At 41.3% G+C, this 19,028-nt stretch overlaps 1 protein-coding gene across 2 annotated transcripts in view; it reads left to right on the forward strand.

Moving 5' to 3' along the window:
• The first annotated feature begins 581 nt into the window (after nucleotides 1-581).
• Nucleotides 582-19,028, forward strand: part of ASXL3 (ASXL transcriptional regulator 3) — a 126,685-nt gene continuing 108,238 nt past the window's right edge. Inside the window, exon 1 of one of the 2 annotated variants that reach the window (XM_030228230.2) lies at nucleotides 582-667. In XM_030228230.2, the coding sequence (XP_030084090.2) occupies nucleotides 614-667 (54 nt within the window). In that variant the 5' untranslated portion in view covers nucleotides 582-613. The remainder of the gene's footprint in view (nucleotides 668-19,028) is intronic. The other variant, XM_050970740.1, reaches the window with a different exon arrangement.

Genomic DNA, 19,028 nt, shown 5'->3' on the forward strand with positions numbered 1-19,028 from the left:
GAGGGCCGGGAAGCACGCCGAGCTGGTTTTACGGAACGCGACGCGGTACGAAGCGGGCAGGGGGCGGAGAGGGAGGAGAAGGGGCCGAGGGGGCCGCCCTCGCCACCACCTCCGACCACCGCCCCCGCCCCGGCAGCGCCCCCAGCGCTGCGTCCCCGGGGAGCCGCCGCGGAGCACCACGGGAGTTGTAGTGCGGCGGCGCGGGCCGGCCCGCCATCCCGCTCCCCTCGCCGCCCCCGGCCCGCGGCCCCGCTCTCGCGAGGCTTGGGGGGCGGGCGCGCTCTGGGGCGGGGGGCGCCGCCGCCGCCGCCGCCGTGGGGATGTTGGGCGCGGGCGCGGTTCCCCCGCGTGACGTCACAGCGCATTGTTGTGAGCGCGGCGGAGCATCCCTCAAGCTGTCACAGCTGTGCCACCGCCGCGGGGAGCCTCTGCCCCCACCCTCCTCCTCCTCCTTCTCCTCCTCCTCCTCCGCCCCCGCCCCTCCCGCCCCGGGGGCTCCAGAGCTCGGTGTCACCGTATCATTGTCCGTGCGGAACCCCTCCGGGCCCCCCCCACTCCCGGTCCGCCCTCCCCCCGTTCCCCCCCCCCCGAACCACCTCAATGAGATGCAAACATGAAAGACAAGAGGAAGAAGAAGGACCGCACCTGGGCCGAGGCTGCCCGCCTGGTAGGTGCCGCGGTGGCAGCGGCAGCATTGTGTATGTGTGCATGTGTGTGCGTCTGTGTATGTGTCTGTGTGTATGTGTATGTCTGTGTGTCTGTGTATGTGTGTGCGGGGCAAGCGCGTCCCGCCGCCGCCAGCCCGGCGCGCTGCCCGCCCGCCGCTTTGTTGCCGGCGGTCGGGGCCACTGTGAGGCGGGACGGGAGGGGGAGAGACGGAGAGAGAGCATGTGAGCGAGTCTGGGGCAGAGAGTGTGCTAGGGACTCCAGAACGAGGGAGAGGGAGCCGGGGCGTGTGTGCGAGGGAGCGGGCAGGAGCGCGGGAGTGCCCGTGCGGGAGCGCCGGGAGGGTGCGGGTGCCCGGCTGAGCCGGGCTGGCGGTCCGGGCAGCCCCCGGCTCTGCCGCCCGTCCCTGCCTGCCTGGAGAAGAGAAATACCTACGTCCCTTCTGAGGTGTGTGCGTGAGGAAATGCCTCTATTCTTTTCTTCTTTCTGCATGTGTGTGTGTGTAAATACCCAGGGACTGTGTCTATCTTTGCAAAGTTCGTGCATCAGATATCCCGAGGAAATCCCTCTTTTAAATCTAGAGAAAAGTGAAATAGTCGGGATTTGCCTTTCCATCCCTTTAGTGGGAACAGGACAGGGGTGAGGGGCGTAAGAGACAACTATGACCAGGGATTTCGCTTTACCCTCTCTACTTCCACCACGGAGCTGGGCAATGTCCAGGGCAATGTAACCCGCTTGTGGAAAGGCTCCGTGGCTCTGGAGAGTCGGTCCATTCCCACTTCATTAAGAAACTGTCTCCCTTACCCTACTGTATCTGTTCTCATGATTCTGTATTACTGTTTGCTAAGTGTAACAGAGTACATCGTTTATGTTGTTTTCCCGTTTCGGAGTACGTCTGGGTTCTCTCTATTCGAGGAATTTTACAACAAATAGTTACGCACGGTACAGCACATATGGTTGTACACGTCTGTATGCGTGTCTTCTGCAAAGTTGGGTCTGGTTCAGCTCCAGCCGAGTGCGTAGAAAGATGACAAAGCTGGAAAGATAGGCTGCTGGCTACGCTGCTTTTTTGTATCTACACGAACTTTATCTTTTATTCATCTCTGATACAGATTGAATTGTTTAAGTAACATGCCATTACTAGTCTTGCATCTGTTTCTGGTAGTGGGTAATGCTATCTTATTACTATTATTTGTTTCGTGTATTTGTGAAGCACTTTCCTTGTAAAAATGTTTTCACCTCATTATATGAATTCCTAGATAGGAAGTTCAGCTTGTCTCTCCTACGTAAATAATTATAAGGTATTAGACTGACACTACCTATAGATGTCTCTGTAAGCTGTATCGAGGTACTCTCGTAGGCTTGGGCAGTGCTAAATTCTGATGTGGCTCGTTATATATCGCCCAACATTTTGTAATAATGCAGCGTTAGTGAAGATGCTCTGATGTGGTGTCGCTACTGTACTCTCTTATTTCTCGTGATTGTAACAGAAGTTTTACTGCAGTAAAATACTCACCTTTGCCAAAGTAGTTTTGGCAGCAGATGTTGCTCCGGTACTTGTTTCTCTGTGCTCTAAGCTGACGAACATGCATTCAAAAAGTCTATAAAATACATCAAATTGCTGTCCTAACTTTACTCTTTCAAGCTGCTGCTACAGTTACCATTGTAAGCTGTATTTTGTTTGACGAATGGGCATAAAGGAATTTATTGTGTATCGAGAAAAATTGCTGTTCCCATGTGGTCTAATATATGGAAAAGTTTAAAGCCTCTGGAGAACAAAGGCTGAGCCACTGCTGTGAAGAAGGGCTAAGAGTCTTATTTTCATGATGTCCTGTTGCTTCACATTTCCCCCTAGAAGAGTAATGATTTGCTAAAATCAAGTAGCATGTAAGATGATACGCTGCTGTATGTAAGTGGTGGAGCTACACAAGGTCCACAGTGTGGTTTGTCCAGCCTTCTGGGGTTGCCAAGTTCTGCAGAGCTTGTCCCAAGTCTGTTATGTGGATGACATGTACTGCTGCTCAGACCAACTACAGTCTTGCATTAGTCCTTGCTACTTGTATACAGTCACATATGTTTGCAAATCACTAGGAAAGATTGAAGCCGAAATTGCTGCTCCTTACAGTGTTTTATGTTAGGACCCTGATTGTTCATTACGACTTTGTTTTCTTGGGATACATCAATAATGTATTACTGCAAGGTTTGATTAAATCAATTTCTTTCCACAGACAAGTAAACAATGAAGTGATTGATACCTACTCACAAAAAACGACTCATGACTTACCTAGATCGATATGTTGTAAAATTGTGTGCATAGAGCCCTGTATGGATATTTACATTGTAGATTTTCTATAAAAGCCCTTACATTGTAACAATATTAGGCTTTCAAAGTGAAGTGCTAAAAAGTATGAAATTATACAAATTACATTGCTGGCATTGCTTTATTGGTCTGTTTTTCATGTCCATATATTACGATGTGCACTTTAAATGATGAACTTTCATGCCAGTTTCCCAACTATTATAAGTCCACTCACTAGAGCTGCAAAATTTTAATTATGGTTTCTTTGTTTGTTGTGAGGTGCCGTACTTAATTTTTTTGTACACTTTTCAAACAGTGCTGAAGCAGATTTTCATTTTATTTCAGTTGTACATACACAGCTATTATTAGTGGCACCCAGTAGCTTCCCAAATGCAAATGTTTCTATACTTGCCTATGAGGTTAAGTATTTTGACCTCTGCTTTACCCATGCAGAGTTGAGACATGGAAAGATTAAGTACCTTACTCAAAGCTGTTCAGGAAATCTGTGGGAGGGGTAGTTATGATACCAACAGCGTCTCTGTAGTAGTTCTGTTTCACAGTCATAAAATCATCTTCCTTCTGTGGCTACACTTCTGCCTCATTCATTCTCTGTTACTACTTCTCTTACAGCAATTATGACAGAAATTGATATGGTCATGTCTCTGTATTCAATCTATATTGAAACTCATAATGTACCGTATAATAGCTATGGATAAAAAGGAACACAGGAACTGGACTTGAGCCTGGAGTTGTTTCACAGCTCTCTGTTTCCCATATTCACAATGAAAAAAGCAGCAGTAATTCAGAAAAATATATTACATGACTGTCTTCAAACACATTGCAATGTGTAAGCGCTGAGGCTCCAGACTGTCAGTGTTGTATTTACTCTATTTCAGTATTTGATTAAGGAGTCTTTGAAAACCTCCTGCAATGCAGTGTTTTTTCAAGCTGTTCTCTTAATTTTTAAAACGTTAGCAGGAAAGGTCTCCCATTCTATTAGTCTCTTACTGTAAATACCATGTATGTGTTAGAGACAATAAAGCAGGAGCCACTGGCATGCCCTCTACCAGAACTTGCATTTTATGGAAGAAGTCTCCTGCAGAGAGTAGAATCTTTCTGTCTGTGACATACTGCTTTTTTTCCTCATGCAAGTCTGCTTATCTTAGGGCAAGGCATAGCCCAGCTTACAAGCATTCCTGAGAAATGAACGCATGTGCAGGATCAATGGAATGGTGGCATACCACTAACAGTTCATGTTACAGAGCCCATTTTGTAGAACACACATTTTTATGGACAAAATTGCAACTTGTCTTTACAACCTGCCAAAGGGCATGTCTTTGATGTAGACCCGATATGTCAACTCACTTTGTACTTTGCTGCAGACTACAGCAGTGCTTATGTATGACCTGGGCATTATCTCCATGCCAGTTTTCTGCTTTTTGTGTCTGATAGACTAAGATAGAACACTTAAAAGAATGAGAACAAAAGAAAACCTTTCAAGGAAGGAGGAGAAACATCCTGTTTTTCCTTTGTCTCTTAGTTGATCCTCATTTGATGTAGCCGTATTGTTGTTTTCTGATCATACATGGAACTCATTAAAATTGTATAGAAAGGTTAAACACTTGAGTAGTTAAAGCAATTTGTAGTGATTCCTTTCAGATGAAAAATCTGTTTAGCTTCACAAGGACTTTCAAGCTATTGCTGGAAGTCCTGAAATAGTGAATTCTGCCTCTTAAAAATTTAATGTCATAAAATTCTGCATAAAAACTATTGAAATGAAAAATACTGAGAACAAAACATGCCCAAGGATACTCTGCCACATAAAAACTGATGACAATTTTAAGTAGGCTGAAGTGATCCAACTTCTATCGTTTGACTTCGAGTCATGATCCATTGTTATTTGTAGGACTTTGAACCAAAGGCCTGAACAGAATGAGTGGAGACTGGTCATTTTGGGAATGCAGAGCTCAGAAGCACAGACCATCTGCCTCTGTAGGGTGATAGTTTATGATAACATTTTAAAAACACTTTTTTATTAATAGCTTGCCCTTATTATTGCCCTTTCCTGTAAGTGGTATTTTGAAATGTAGTTGGATTAAGTCTCTGCCACAAGCTGACAGTAAAGCAGAAAAAAATCCCAAGAATGAGAATAGTAGTTCTTGTGTGGTTATTTGTGTGCTGGATCACCTCTCCAGTATATTTGATTTTTCTTCTCCAAATTTTGTTCTGAAAGAAAGGTTTTCTTGTTTTACTGAGGTCTTATGTGCTTTCCAGTTTTATGGAGAGTCCTTGTGGTTCAGGTGACGTGCATGTTGGGTGAGTAATATTCCTATCTTAGTTCATGTGTTTCTTGCAGTAGTCTCCTGACAGGATCCAACTCTTAACTAAGAGCTGTTTTTTTCCTCTTCTAAACTTTAAGAAAAATATGCTAATTAATTAGGCAAACTGATGCTGGAAAAAACCATGAAAACCAGCCATTGGAATTTCTGGCTTGCATGCTACTGTGTAATGGGGCTGGCTGTCCAAAAGCTGATTGTTACTTCAACTGTTATGCTGAGATAATGTAGTTGAAACAGATCATATTGCGGTATGGAAGTATTTTTGTATTGCATCTTCGTATTTGAAGACCACAAATGAAACAGAAAAGTAGAAGAGTAACTTCTGCATAGCTAGACCATTGATGATAATCCCTTAGACTTTTATGTTAAGTCTTTGATTTTGTTACTATAAATAGCATTTAAAAGCATTGTGCTAAAGGAGCTTCATGTATCTTTAAAAATGGAAAATTTGATATAACTTTGTTTTACAGTATTAAGGATTTCTTTGTTGTTGGCTTAACAGAGACCTGCTATTATTTCCATATTTGTTCTGAGTTAATTCTTTTTCAGACATGCAGAAACATTGTGGCTTGGGAAGTTTTGATGGCCTTTCCCTTTGATCCACAATCAATGCTACTTTGAAGAGCTGTATTTTAGTTTGGTTTGCTCTAGGGTTTTCTCCCGTTTGTTTTATTCAAAGTAATTTTTGCAGTTGTTAGACAAGGTTGAACCTGCTCTTATATTTTTTCCTACCTTCTGTGGTTTTAGTGTCAATATTTTGTTTTGTTAGTGTGAAATACCATCAATAAGTGTGGATTTAGTATTTTTTATTTAAAATAATAAGTAAATAAATAATATCTACAAACAATGTCATCTATTTCAGCTCACCTTTTGCATTTTTCTAGCGTAGATTGAGAGAAATGAGATACTAACTCTTTATCTTGAGACAGCCCTTTCACCCTTGGCATTGCAGACCTTTAGGTAGGCAAGAACCTTACCCAGGAATGGGACCTGTTTTCAGAAATGTCACATTATTTCTGTCAAAGCAAGGTAACATGGGAGAAGACCCTATCAGGACCCTAAATATGACCATTCCTCAATAGTGTGAAGGTGTTCTCAGTGCCTTAAGGTAGGATTTAATGTTCCCTGTTACATTAAATATTTCCAGTGTCTTCTGGCTTACCTTTCTCTGTAGAAGAGACAATATTTTCCTGATATACTGGATTTTCTGTTGAAATAACTGTTTTCTTCTTTCAAGAGTAGATTTGGTCAGTTGCATGTGTAGCCACAGTGAAGTAGTTTCCACTAACCACACTCAAGACCCTACCACCTTTCACAGCTAGGTAAGTTTGGACGTGCTAGCCCAGATCACCAAGTCTCTGTATCCAAACCATACCATTACAGCATCTCAGTCTGGACCAGGCAGTATGCTGTTCTTAAGGTGGAAAGCCAAACCTACTGTACTTCCTGCTGGAGCTTCTTCTGCTCTTTATACCGTGATCAACAAATTGCAGTTATGTGGAGAATCATGTGTTAAACTTGACCTCTTGACTTTGGAGTAACAGTTTTTCTTTTGTAGTTTTTTTTTATGGGGTTTTTGGTTTTTTTTTTTAATGTTGTAAGCTTCTAAGTGTTTTCTGTTTTGCTGGGTGTGATGATGATGGTCTTGGTATTCCCTGTAAATAGCAGTAACTAAATAGAGGCCTCATTTGTGCTGTCAAAACCTGGGAGAAGATGTGATTAGTGGAAATTATTTCATTTTTGTTCCATGGGTTCCAGAGGAAACTGAGCAAATCCTCCTTTTGAGGAACTTGCAGACTGAGGAAACTGAATATCTTAGTCTTCACTCTGGGTCAGCTTCCAATGCAAAGGCCGGGCAGTAAGCAGTACATCCTGGTACAGGCCATTTGCTCATCCTGTGAGTTTAGGTAGCATATCCTTGTGCTGCTCAAGCACAACAGATTGGTCACAAGTGGCTCATTTAATCACTTACCAACTTTGAATGACAATTAACATCCCTAAAGAACCCCAAATTGTTGACATACTGGCCCTCTGAGGCTGCTCTCTTTCTGAGGGTCCCTGCCAGATAGTTTTCTGTTGCTGGAGTTCCTGTCTTGGGAGGAGATGTACTTGCTGGGGATGTAAAATGGTAGAGAGGTGCCTACTGATTACTTGCAGCTAATCTTAGTTTGAAACGATGACTTACAACTTTCTGAATGGTGATAGGGCTCTAGCACAGGCATCAAATGAGTGTAAGGAGACAGATAAACCATCTGGCAGTACATGCTGGAGCTTTTTGGATGTCACTGCACTGATTGTGGTTAGAGGTGGCACTTAGTGTTGAAGGGATCTAGAGGAGCTCCATTAATTTTGCTTCAAGCAAGCTCTGGTGTTTGTGACATTGAAACAGAAAGATCTGGGTGATCTGATATTTTCATCCTTTGACTTAAGAATTCAGCTCTCTATAATTTCATGAGCTCAGAAAGACAAATTCTGTGGGCCCTGGCATGTGACTTCCCTCAATATTGGAGGACCTTTTACTTGAGTTTTTTAACATATGGCATCCAGCTTTTGCGTTGCACCTTATGGCTGATGTGGCCTCTTGTACCTCAGGTGTCTAAGATTTGCTTTGTAGTGTAGCATCGAGTTTTGTTTCTGTCTGACAGCATTTGCCAGGATCAGCAGCCACAGTTCAGTCTGTTGCTCTGGGATCATCTGACTCATTAGACTATGTGGGCTGTAGTTCTGTGTAGAAGATATTCCAGGTCACATCCTAGATTGTTGTTCATGATTTTGGATCATCAGAAAGTAGTTTGTTTAGAAGGCACATATTACATGCCATGTTTTGAAACTTGTCCTCCTGTATGCACAGATTGGTCTAGACAAGCCTGTGAGGAGAATCTCCTCACTGCTTGTAGTGGGTCAGCTCTAGAGATCATTATCCTATGGGTGACAGTTGCATCCTATAGAACATAGCCTGACTTACAGATAACAACATTTCCTACACCTCTTCAACTTCAGAAGTGTTCCTTGAGAGAGACAAGATCCTGAGCTACTAGGTTATTTGCTTTGGAGAACTCAAGGCTATTTTCCTTCTTTTTTGTGATTTTGCTTAGATCTTATAGACAGACAGAATTAGGAATTTAATTAATCAATCAGGGTTTATAATTGTTTTATCCTAGTTAACCTCCTGTGTAACTTAACATCTAGAGAGGGAAAAGAGCCTTAGCCAAAGTATATATCAAACGTTTAAAGGTCAAAGGTTGATTCCATTTCAGCTGACTCTTATCAGCTTGGAAGCCTGCCCAAATGTGTACAGGTTCACATATTTGGTGAGATGCCTTGTGAAATTTCTAGAGAATTGCAGTCAAATTCATGTCCCACATGATTTGTTCCTACTTTTGTGACTTGAACCTTCTTTTTTATATAAGATGACACTTTATCACTGTCATTGTGTTGCCAAAGTACTTAACTGTTTTTCATTAAGTGATACCATCTGGTTTGATTATTTCTTTTTCTGTCCCATAAATTGAAACTGAATGTCTGTTGATACCTATTTTTAGATAAATGATAATTCTTTTTATGCCTTAAAAATTCCCAGTTTTCCATCACCTGCTGGCACTGCTGTATCAACGAAGCATGTGACATTCCATGTCACTATGCCTGCCTGCCAATATTACCTAGCAAGGGTAAGAGGAAAAAATAGACCCTTATTTTCCATAGCCTGCTGTCATTCTTCTGGACCAAGATTCTGGCAGCTATCTCAAAATCATTGCAGTCTGATCACACTAGCTTCTTTAATCTCATTTGGAAATTCTGTAATTTAGAAATTCCAGGCTGTTAGGACCAATGAGAAACTCTTTGGAACTTTGTGTTTCAGTTGAGAAAAGCATTTTAATTAAAGCATTGCTTTGATAGAAGGTGGGGTTGGAAATGGCCTCAAGGTCACCTTGTCTGTTCCTACTTGAAAAGAAGTCATACAACCCCAGTAAGTTTTAGTTTTGTGAAATCAATAAAATTACTAACTTTTATTACTGATAGAAACCATGACTTGTCTGGCTTTGCCAGGATCTGCTCTTTTAGTGAAAATTTACATTCTGCTTTAAAAAATGGGAGAACAAAGAAAATAAAATTATTAGGAAAAATTGTCCAATAAGCATGATTTAGAATTTAGATGCATTGTGTTTTTTCTGACAGTGACTAGACAGAAAACATCAGTTTTCTAGTACAGATTGAGAATTCTTTATCCAGTTAGTGGTTCTCATTCATATTTTCTGGGGTTTTTTGAGGCAATTTGGGCTTAGTATCTTGATTTTTTTTTTAGAGTTTGATGCAGCAATGCTGCAGCAGGTTTTTACATACAGCAATAGTGCTTAATGCATTCTAATCTATTCCATAATTTGTTTCATTCATGACGCAGATTTTTGAGACATTTTGTAACTGCACGTCTTCTGTTTTAAAAATTAAAATGTAGAATAGTGTCGTGAGGCTCATCCTCTAGGTGTGTAAAAAGCTTAGAATCCACAGTAGAAGAAATCTTCAAATAACAGACTATTAAAGAGATGTTAATACCTTTTTGTTGCTGGCTACAGGATGACTCATGGCTCTATAGGTATGTGCCCTCCTGAGCAACAGCTGAAGTGCTTTATGCTAGACATCCCAGGAGGAAGTATTTGGTGGGGGGGAAGAATAAGGATTATATGTATTGATGTGGTCCTTTGAATTCCTGACTTGCAGTTCTAATAATGTGTGTGTATATATATATATATATATATATAATATATGTATGTGGATTTTCAGTTGGGTCACAGGCCTGTGAAACTGACTGGGAGAACCACAGAAATGAGGCCACATGCCTGGGACATTTGATCTGTCCATAATGAGCCTCAACATCCTTTATGTAGACAATTATCAACAGCAAGAAATGGGTGCTGCTCCCAGTTTCATCTTGTAGTCAGATTTTTCAGGCTAAAATCCTGTTCCTCCAGTCAATGTTCAGGGATCAGCTGACTCAGTGCCAACTTCCCCTGTTGCTTTTGGGATGAGAGCTACCCATCTGAGTGGAATGTCAGGGATAACCAATCCTATGACTTTGTCTTGGACTTACGTCCCTGGTCTTCAGAAAAAGTCTGTTACTGAAATCTGTGCTTTTTGGAGCACAGGATTGGCTTCCAAGGAGCAAACACTGGAAAAAAAATGGAATTACTGCTTGGAGCCATCTTGAATGCTGCAGTTGTCTTGCAAGGAAGGATCTTCCCTGCCCTTTCTAATAACAGTGTTCCAATGACAGCAGGCCCCACTAAGTGGTTGTGATGTTAAAACATGCTCTGGCTTGGATTTGTAGAAGCACTTCAGAAGTAGAGGGCTGTGGCTTCACAAGGTAGACTTGCAGATTTTTATCATTCTGTCTGTGCAAGTTACTGCATGCCTTTGATACATGTATCAGTGACGATTGTTGCATTTAGGAAGTACCTCCGCAGGACCTTCTCAGTACCTGCGCTGCTGATCAGCCCGTGGCGGAAAATGTTTGATGCTCACTGCAGCCGTTGTGGGTTGTTAATTTAGCCTCCCATCCCAGCAGCATCAGCACTTCAGGAGGAGGCTCCAGAGCTCTCCCATGGCTGTCTGGGGAGTTTTCCAGTGAAAGGGAGTATGGGAGAAGTGTGAACAAACAGTTGCATGACTGACTGAAGGATGCAGGATATGATGCAAGAAAGTAACAATAATAAGGCTTTGAGAACAAAGTCAGTGTCTGAGCAGCAGTTTTAGCTATTGTGTTTCACGGACTCCAGAAAGATAGTCTTTCAGGTGGCCTGTGAACTACACAGTGAAAAAAAATCAATAAAAGATGAGAGCTATAAAAAAATTGGAGGAATGGAGTCAAAACAGTTTATCAAAAACCTAATGTATATCCATACATAATATTTGAAGTTAGATCAGAAAAGCGTTGTCTTACTGACTTTTATTCTGTTTAATAAAATAAACAAACAAACCAATAAGATACCTTAGTAAAAATAAATAAAATAGTAATAAAAATATTTTTTTTCTTCAGGGACCTGTTTTGTTAGGTTTTCTTTTTTTTTTTGGTTTGGTTTGGTTTTTTTTGTTCGGGTTTTTTTTTTTTTTTGGTAGATTAATATTTAATTAAGTATTTGTTATTTTGCATAATAGAACATTTCTGTCTCCAGCAATTCATAGGGTTGGCTACTTGCTTGGAAATAGACTGTTGGACACATTATCAAACCTTTCTAATCATACAAGAACAGGTTGCCTGGAGAAGTTGTGAATGCCCAGTCCCTGGAAGTGTTCAATGCCAGATTGGATGGGGCTTGGAACAATATTGTCTAGTGAAAGGTGTCCCTGCCCAAGGCAGAGGCATTGAAACCAGATGATCTCTAAAATCCCTGCCAACCCAAACCATTCTATATTCTACAATTCTCAGAATCTGTAACACTTCCATTAAATAAAAAAATAACATGAAAATAATATCTCTGTCATTGTTAGTCAATTTTAACTGTCCTTGATGAGGACAGACTCAGCTTCATACTGTAATTTTCTTGTGCTAGTTCATTTTATTAGTGTCTGAGCTGTAGGAAAATGTTTCAAGCTATTTAAAGTAATGTTAAATAGAGTGAAATAATGCTCCTGTCTTCATTTTGAGCCAGATCTACAAAAGTGGCAGCTTGTATAAGTGAGACTGGTGTATATGCATGGTGGTTGGGGAAAAGAAAGGTTCTGAAAGAGCTGCAAAGAGAATAAAAGGTTTAAGAAAATATAAAAAACAATGCACCTCTTCACTGTTATCTGCATTACTGGAGCTGTTATGGCAAGAAGCTTCATGTGTGAGTTCAGGTGTTGTTAAATGTTGAATTTAATTTTATAGAAAGATATGGGTGTGGAGGAAGAGGGAGAGAATCTGGGAATTTGAGAATTAATGTTCTGAAAAAAATAAAGAGGTTTTAAATGCTCCGTCCATACATAATAATAGTTATGAAGCTTATTACTTTTAGCACTTGCATACATTTTCTGGGATTAGTAGGAGAGAATGAAACTGGGTTTATGTCTCTTAGCATGTCATGTGGTGAAAAGTGTGTGTGCCTGGGTGAAACCGATGTAATCCTGGGGAGATAAATTACAATATTGTATTGGGCAGCAATTGAGAAAATGGAGGTGTTCTTGTACCAATGAGAAGTAGAATAGCAAAGATAGTGAAGGAAGTAAAAAAATCTGACTGACAATGAGAAAAATGAGGAAAAAGCCTCAGTTTCTCAACTCAGTGATAAAATCATATGTTATTTGTTTATTTATTAATTTTTCTACCATTTCACTTTAATTGTATCATCAGCTAAAGTCCCCAAACATTCATCTTTATAATTTGAATTTTTCTCAGACTTTAAGAGTAAAAGGATTTCAATAAAATGCCAAGATTAAGAAAGAAAGTGTCTTTTCTCCTTTAAAAAATGCAGGGCCTTTGTCTTGGAAATAAAATACTATGTTTACATGATGTTACATTCAGTTTATTTTTAGAACAAGTTGTACTGTGGTCTATCTTGGCTAAAGGAGTGTTGTTGAAATTATAAATAATGTCCTTGAAATAAATGAAAAAGAAAACCAATTTGTCATCTTGTTCATTTGGTAGTAATATCTCCTATTAGAATTTTCAGAATCGGTTTGAAGATATCTTGCCCATATTATTACTGGAGCAATAACAATTAAAAAAGATCTAGATTCTTCCTTTGGAGAGATTCTCTCACTGGAGACTGTAGGTCTGAGGCCATTTTGAGCACAGTGACCACAATATGGTGGAGTTCTCAGCAAAGTATGGAAGGGGTTCACCAAAACTATCTTGGACTTCTGGAGGGCAGACTTCAGCCTGTCCAGGACAGTGGTTCAGGGATCGTCTTGGGAAACAGACCTTAAAAGCAGAAGGGTCCAGGAAGGCTGGACATACTTTTAAGAAAGAAATCTTATAGGCACAGGAGCAGGCTGTCCCTAGGTGCTGAAGGATGAACCATCAGGGAAGAAGACTGGCCTGGCTGAACAGGGAGCTTTCACTGGACTTGGAGAGAAAAAAAAGAGTTTATAAACTTGGGAAATAGGGGCAGACAACTCAAGAAAAGTACAAGGATGTCATCAGGTCTTGTAGAGAGAAGACTAGATTGGTGAAAGCTCAGCTAGAACTCCCATGTTGTCACCACTGTGAAAGATTGTAAATACAAAGTGTGTTTATAAATACATTAACAACAAAAAGGGGGCCAAGGAAAATCTCCCTCATTTATTGGGTGTAAAGGGGAACATTGTAACCAAAGATGAGGAAAAGGCTGAGGTACTCGATGCCTTCTTTGCCTCAGCCTTCAGCAGAAAGACCCAATATCCTCAAGGCAGGCGGCCTGCAGAGCTGGTAGGCAGAGCCCTGCTGGAATCCAGGAGGGAGCGGGCAGTGCCCTGCTGGAATCCAGGAGGGAGCGGGCAGTGCCCTGCTGGAATCCAGGAGGGAGCGGGCAGTGCCCTGCTGGAATCCAGGAGAGACCAGGCAGTGCCCTGCTGGAATCCAGGAGAGACCAGGCAGTGCCCTGCTGGAATCCAGGAGAGACCAGGCAGTGCCCTGCTGGAATCCAGGAGGGAGCAGGCAGTGCCCTGCTGGAATGCAGCTGACACTCACCAGTCTGTGGGGTGGGATGGGATCCACACCAGGGTGCTGAGGGAGCTGGTGGAACAGCCAGGCCACTCTCCAGCATTTGTCACCAGTCCTGGTCAACAAGAGAACTGGCCAGTGTGATGCCCACCTGCAGGAAGGGTTGGAAGGAGGATCTGGGGAACTACAGGCCTGTCAGCCTGACCTCAGTGTCCGGGAAGGCACCATCTCGTGGCACATGCTGGACAACCAGGGGATCAGGCCTAGATAGAACAGGTTTAGGAAAGTCATGTTCTGCTTGACCCAGCTGATCACCTTTTAATGACCAGGTGACCAGTCTCCTGGATGTGGGAAAGGCTGTGGATGTTGTCTACCTGGATTTCAGGAAGGCTTTAGATACTGGCTCCCACAGCATTCTTGTGTAGAAATTGTCTGCTCATGGCTTTGATGGGTGCACTCTTCACTGGGTTAAAAACTGGCTGGATGGCTGACCCCAGAGAGCAGTGGTGAGTGGTGTTAAATCCAAATGGTGTCTGGTCACCAGTGGTGTTCCCCCCAGGGCTCAGTTTTGGGGTCAATATTGGAGCCATCCATTTTAGTATCTTTTTACATAATTTGGATGAGGGGATTGAATGCTCCCTCAGTGAGTTTGCAGATGACAGCAAGTTGTGTGGGAATGTTGATCTGCTGGAGGGCAGGAAGGGTCTGCATGGGGATCTGGACAGGCTGGATCGATGGGCTGAGCCAGCGGTGTGAGGTTAAACAAGGCCAGGTGCTGGGGCATGTACCTGGGTCACATCAACCCCAGGCAGTGCCACAGGCTGGGGGAAGAGTGGCTGGAAAGTGACCCAATGGAAAAGGAGCTGGGGGTGGTGGTTGACCGTGGCTAAATATGAGCCAGCGTGTGCTCAGGTAGCCAAAAATGCCAATGGCATCCTGGCCTCCATCAGAAATGGTGTGGCCAGCAGGATCAGGGCAGTGATTGTCCCCCAGTACTCAGCACCAGTCAGGCTACACCTCAAATCCTGTGTTCAGTTCTGGGCCCCTGCATCTGGGAAGGACATTGAGGTGATGGAATGAATTCAGAGAAGGGCAAGGGAGCTGGGGAGCGGTTTGGAGCACAAGTGCAATGAGGAGCAGCTGAGGGAGTTGGGGGTGTTTATCCTGGAGAAAAGGAGGCTGGGGTGACCTTACCATTCTCTTCAACCACCTGAAAGGAGGCTGTAGCCAGGTGAGGGATGGTCTCCCAGGAAACCAGCAGCAGGACAAGAAGAAATGGCCTTGGGCTGCACCAGGGGAGGTTCAGGCTGGATAATGAGAAGAAATTTTTCACTGAAATTTAAGCATTGGAACAAACTTCCCAGGAAAATGGTGGAGTCACCAACCTTGGAAGTGTTCAGAAAATTCCTGGACGTGGCACTCAGTTCTGTAGTCTAGTTGGCAGAGTGGTGTTTGGTCAAAAGTTGTACTTGAGGATCTTGGAGGTCTTTTCCAACCTCAGTGATTCTGATTGTTTCAAAGGTAGAGTATGAAGTCAGTAGTTAACACCAGAAACCCTAATTTTGGCACTGTATTTTTTCCCTACAGCTAAAATAGGTTATTCTTCCATAGAACTAAAATATATTATTGTCAACTTCTAAAACATTAATATAAAGTTATGTGCCTAAACCCCATAGACATTGAATTTATTTGCCAGTAGCATTTCTAGAATTGACAATTTTTAGTCCTACATTTTCTGAGGAGATGTGACTTTGGGAAAACTCAGATCTTCATGTTGTTTCTCATAGAAAAAGCAAAGAACCCATGACAGAATATCCTGTATAAGAGCCATGTTTTACTCTCTCATTCTTTGCTTTTCTTGGGTTATGGTTACTATCCTGTAAGGTAACAGTTTCTCTGTTCAGTGTATAGTGAGGAGTCTTGGGATAAAAAATGTACAATGATATTAGGGACCCCTAAAAGTAGAAGCTTTTTTGAACAGGAAGGCCAGCTTTATGAGACATCTCTGCGTTTATATTCCCTAGTAAAATCCTCTGTGATTCCCCTCTGTTGACCAATGACTTTGCTGTGATTCTGGTGTTAGATAATGGTAGCTGCATGATGTGTGTGGGTGATGGCCATTTCACACTGTAACTGGGTCAGTTCAGACCCCTGCTTGACTTGGAGGGGTCAGCCAGTCTTGCAGCTTGAAATAATTCCTTTAGGCAGACAGGAGTTTGGAACCTTCGTAACAATTGCAGATTACACTGAACAGTTTCAGGTGTTACCTCCGTGCAGAAAGACATGTTCTGTATTTTGTTTTGAGATCTGATTGCAAACTGTTGGCTTAACAATCAGCATTTTGTCTCTTCATGAACTCCAGCCTTGAATTCACTGTTCACTTTTCTCCTTTATAGACTGGAGGTCCTATTGAATTTGTTCACCTGTGCCAAGTGATTGCTCCTATTGGTTTTAATCTCTAAGGAAAATCAGCATCCAGCTGGTAGACAGTTGTACTGATGAGGACCCATTGATTTTTCTCTCCTATACACTTACCATCAATAAGAAATGTCCTTAGCTTTCACAATACTTTTCCCCTGCCATAATGTTACCTGACTGTCAAGACTGGTCTCAGTTGCTGTTCACGTTGAATGTGGATGTGATTAACAGCCTGATAAAAATGTTTAAGTCAATATTTGAGAAGCCTAGATAAAGATAACACTTTATCATGAGAGCTTTTTAATAATGTGTTCTGTTTGATGTACACCAATGGCGAGGAATTACTTTTTTTAACAAAAACCCTTTTTTATCAAGGGATTTTTTGATTAAACAGTATTCAGAAAAGGAGATTTAAGAAAATGCAGAATGTTCATGTTCTGGTTTGGGGGAAAAATAACTCTTCCCTTTTTAACAGAATTTCTGCTTATCGTGTTGGTGGTTTTTTGGTTTGGTTTGGTTTAGGTTGGGTTTTTTTTCACTACAGTATTATTTGAAGTATTTTCTTCCATAAGAAGTAGTGAGCAGTATGTAAACAAAACATTCTGTGTGCATTTGATAAGCTTTTGAAAAATTATTGCCTTCAGTTTAGGCTGGTCAGATTTTTTTACAAGGTCCCTGGGAAGAGGTAAGCACATAACTTCTCAAATCTTGAAGAAAGCTGTTTATACATCTTATACAAACCTAGGTGCAGGGCCATTATATACTCTCACTAATCTGCCTGTGTTGTGACAAATGTTTCTTGGTAATAGTTGTTAAATAGTGAATTTTTTAAACCTTTAAACAGACGCTACCAAAAATTGATACAAACCAGCAATATGGACTTCAGTTTTACAATAAATGATGTGTTTAAGAGGACAAGTGTGGGCGGACTTAGGTGATGAGTTGGGGGAAGGGACCATGTGGAAACACTGCTAAGAAGGACTGAACAAATAAGTGACATGAAGTGGATATGAGTTACTGAGCTACAAAATATTCTCCTATTTTTGAAAATCGTAGATGACTAATTGTCAACCATGCCATATGTAAGTAATGTGGGCTTCCAAACTTGTGGCAATTAAAACTGCTAAGCATCCCACTCCAGCCCTGTGTTATATTCTGTGTACAAGTCAGTACTGAAGACTAATCTCTTATGACATTAATCGTCTCATGAGGAGAGACGGAATAAATCACAGTAGCCCTTCCTCTCTTCACTCATGAAGATAAATGCCACAACATGATGGCTGATCTTCGTTATGACACTAACCATTATATATTTAACAGAGATAGCAAAATCTCACTGACAGCTAACAAAAGAATTCTCTCTTTATACATTCTTTGAGAAGGCTGTATTTCTTTAGTTCAAAAACATGACTTATCATATCTATTCTCAGAGCAATTTAGCAGTAGATCTGGATTGTGCCAGTGAACTGTACTCTGTACATAATGATGTCATGATTCAGACTAATAAAACCTGATGTGAAGTAATTGGGCAGGCTTTGGAAGGAAAAAAAGGTGCATAACATGCAAGGACTCTTAACTCTGCTCTTTTCTGTTGTCTCTTCAGACAAAAGCAATACGCTCTTGTTTAAAATGAGCAACACTTCTCTCTCCCCTCAAAATCAAGCCATTGATTTGGGATCAAAATTTTTCATTTTGTAGAAATTTTGGTTTGCCTTTTTGATTTTGTGGAAATTTTGGTTTTCCGTTTTCCCTCAGTACTTGAACAGGAGGACTCAGGGAATTTAAAGAACTCAAAGTGGATTTCTGTTGTGTCTGTGATTGCAAGGGACTTTGATTTTTTTCAGCTTTATCACTTGCTCTACCCCTCTCAGAAATTTAATTCTGTGTTTTCCATGCATTCTAGTCTTTCTTTCTGGGATACAATTATTAAGAAGGATTCATAGTTATGTTCTGCATGTCCATTTGCTTATTATTTTGAAGGGTGTATCATCCTGTGAGTGCGGAACAGTCCAGACAAATGAGTTGTGAAATTTATAGACTTCCCTTCTGAGGTTAGGAGGACCAGTGTGACTTATCCTGGTTGTTCACCAAAACAGCAAAAGATGCTGTAAATTTCCTAAGCTAGATTCTTGCCATCTATCCCACACAATTAAAATGGAAGTGTAATTTTTATGGCTTTGTGTTTGCTGTCATTAGACATTCTATAAATTTAAATATATTCATGGTGCATCAATTCAATCAGTGTCAGTTGCAGCATTAAACTTCTCCTTTTAAGTGAGCAATTTTACCAGGATGAAGTGATTAAAATGGTCACAACTAATATGTAAGAATATTTATGTAGAATTCATAGTTTAAAATATTTTGTGTTCTATTTTCTCTTCTGTTTTCTTTTTCGCCTTCTAGAAATCTTAGATCTGTATCTTTAGGACACTGTCTAACAAGATAAGCTCTGATAGTAAACCAATGGCAAGAAAATCAGCACAACTGTCACCTCCTGTTAAATTTGGTACATTCATGGAGTAGCCAGTAGGAATTGTATTTCTCACATTAAAGTAACCCTTACACATTGTGCTTGCCTGAGGAAAATAAAGCGATGAAAGCTTCTGAAACAAAGATATATTCATTCTCTCTGTTGATTTTTCTGTTAAGTTTTGCTCTTTGTAATTAATTTTTTTATCCTACTATGCTGAAA

Source organism: Serinus canaria, chromosome 2 (assembly GCF_022539315.1).
Source record: "Serinus canaria isolate serCan28SL12 chromosome 2, serCan2020, whole genome shotgun sequence".
Taxonomy (NCBI): domain Eukaryota; kingdom Metazoa; phylum Chordata; class Aves; order Passeriformes; family Fringillidae; genus Serinus; species Serinus canaria.